Below are 1,694 nucleotides of genomic sequence, written 5' to 3' on the forward strand. Positions count from 1 at the left end.
TCTCTCTCTCTCTCTCTCTCTCTCTCTCTCTCTCTCTCTCTCTCTCTCCTCTCTCTTTGAATGTAGTTAATGTTTCCTACAGATAACATTGGACAAAACAGATGTCTATATACTAGTCTATGGGACTAGTACACCTTTCAGTATTACCTGTAGGGTGTTGGAAGACAGAAAGTATTCCCAGCAGTAATCCTTTTCATATCTGAAGCCACGTCGTTTGGCTTCTTCCCAGCCCTATTGGACAAAAGAAATGAAGAGACTGACTTACATGGTTTGCCACACCACAAACTACTGAGTAGCTTCCATCTTAGTTTACTAATAGTTTCTTTCTTTGCTGATGTCCCATTTTTTCTGTAAAAATGTCAAAGAACTTTGAAACTCATGACAAAAACATGAAGTTCCTTATGATCCCAGTACCTAGCACTGCTACTGACACACTATATATTTTATACAAAATCTTTCCACCATAATATCAAGCATTCATTAAAAAACTATTTTAGTAAATAAATTTCAATGTATTAGATTTTCAACTTTAAAACCATGGTTTCTTAACTAGAATAAGCAAAGGGAGAGGAGAGGCTGTCCGTAAGACGGTTCAGCAAGTTAAGTCCTTGAATCCAAGCTGGACAACCAGAATTAGATTCCTTTATCTCCATATTGTGAAAGGAGAGAGAATTTTCACAAGCTGTCCCCACTGTCAACACACTCCCCCAACAAAAGTAAATAAAAGTTAAGACTTAATATATTGATATATATATTATATATAGTATATATAATATATATACTATATATAAATATATATATGGAAAGCCTGGAAGAAGCTGAGTAGGAGGGCAACCCCATAGGAAGACCAGCAGTCTCATCTAACCTGGACTGTCGAGATCTTTCAGACACTGAGCCACCAGCCAGGCAGCATACACCAGCTGATATGAGCCCCCTGACACATACACAACAGAGAACTGCCTGGTCTGGACTCAGTCAGAGAAGACAAGTCCAGAAAGACTTGAGGCCCCAGGGAGTGGGGAGGTCTGGTGAGGTGGGTGTGGGTGGGGAAGAAGTATGGAATGAGGAACAGCCAGAGGGTGGACAAAGAGAAGTAAAATGACTGGACTGTAAAAAAAAAAAAAAAGATTTAAAAATAATAATAAAAAAGGAAACAGGGAAAGAGAAAGATTAAATGAGTTCTGGAGTAATACAGTTCTAAAAGATTAAGACAGCAAAGCTAGACTAATATACCCTGCAAAATAATCATCATAGGTGAAGGACAAAAACTTTCCACAACATAAATAGCTTACGAAAAAAATCAGACTACTAGACCAAACCTAAAGAAAACACAGGGACCAATCTGTTGAGTTGAGGAGTAAGGGGAGAAATAAGCATCACCGAGAGAAACTACGCAAGTTCTACCAAGAGCACAAGCATCAAAAACAACACAATGATTGTAGTCAACACACACTTGTTAATAATAACTTTAAATCTTAAGCTACATTACTTGAATTAGAGACCAACATCAATCCAATAATAGCGGGTGATTTCTATATTCCGCTTTTTCCAATAGATCGGTTGTTTGCCAAAAAAAAAAAAAAAAAATGAGCAATACATGGTAAGCCCTAAATATCATATATACACCGGCAACATATGAACTAAGGTTTTTTATATACATACACATATGTTCAGACTATCATAAAGGTAAGACA

At 37.0% G+C, this 1,694-nt stretch overlaps 1 protein-coding gene across 1 annotated transcript in view; it reads right to left on the reverse strand.

Moving 5' to 3' along the window:
• Positions 1–1,694, reverse strand: part of Dhx36 (DEAH-box helicase 36) — a 40,294-nt gene that overhangs the window by 9,251 nt on the left and 29,349 nt on the right. Inside the window, exon 17 of the mRNA XM_028763678.1 lies at positions 148–231. Coding sequence (XP_028619511.1) covers positions 148–231 — 84 coding nt within the window. The remainder of the gene's footprint in view (positions 1–147; positions 232–1,694) is intronic.

The sequence above is a fragment of the Grammomys surdaster genome, unplaced genomic scaffold (assembly GCF_004785775.1).
Source record: "Grammomys surdaster isolate TR1022 unplaced genomic scaffold, NIH_TR_1.0 139, whole genome shotgun sequence".
Classification (NCBI taxonomy): domain Eukaryota; kingdom Metazoa; phylum Chordata; class Mammalia; order Rodentia; family Muridae; genus Grammomys; species Grammomys surdaster.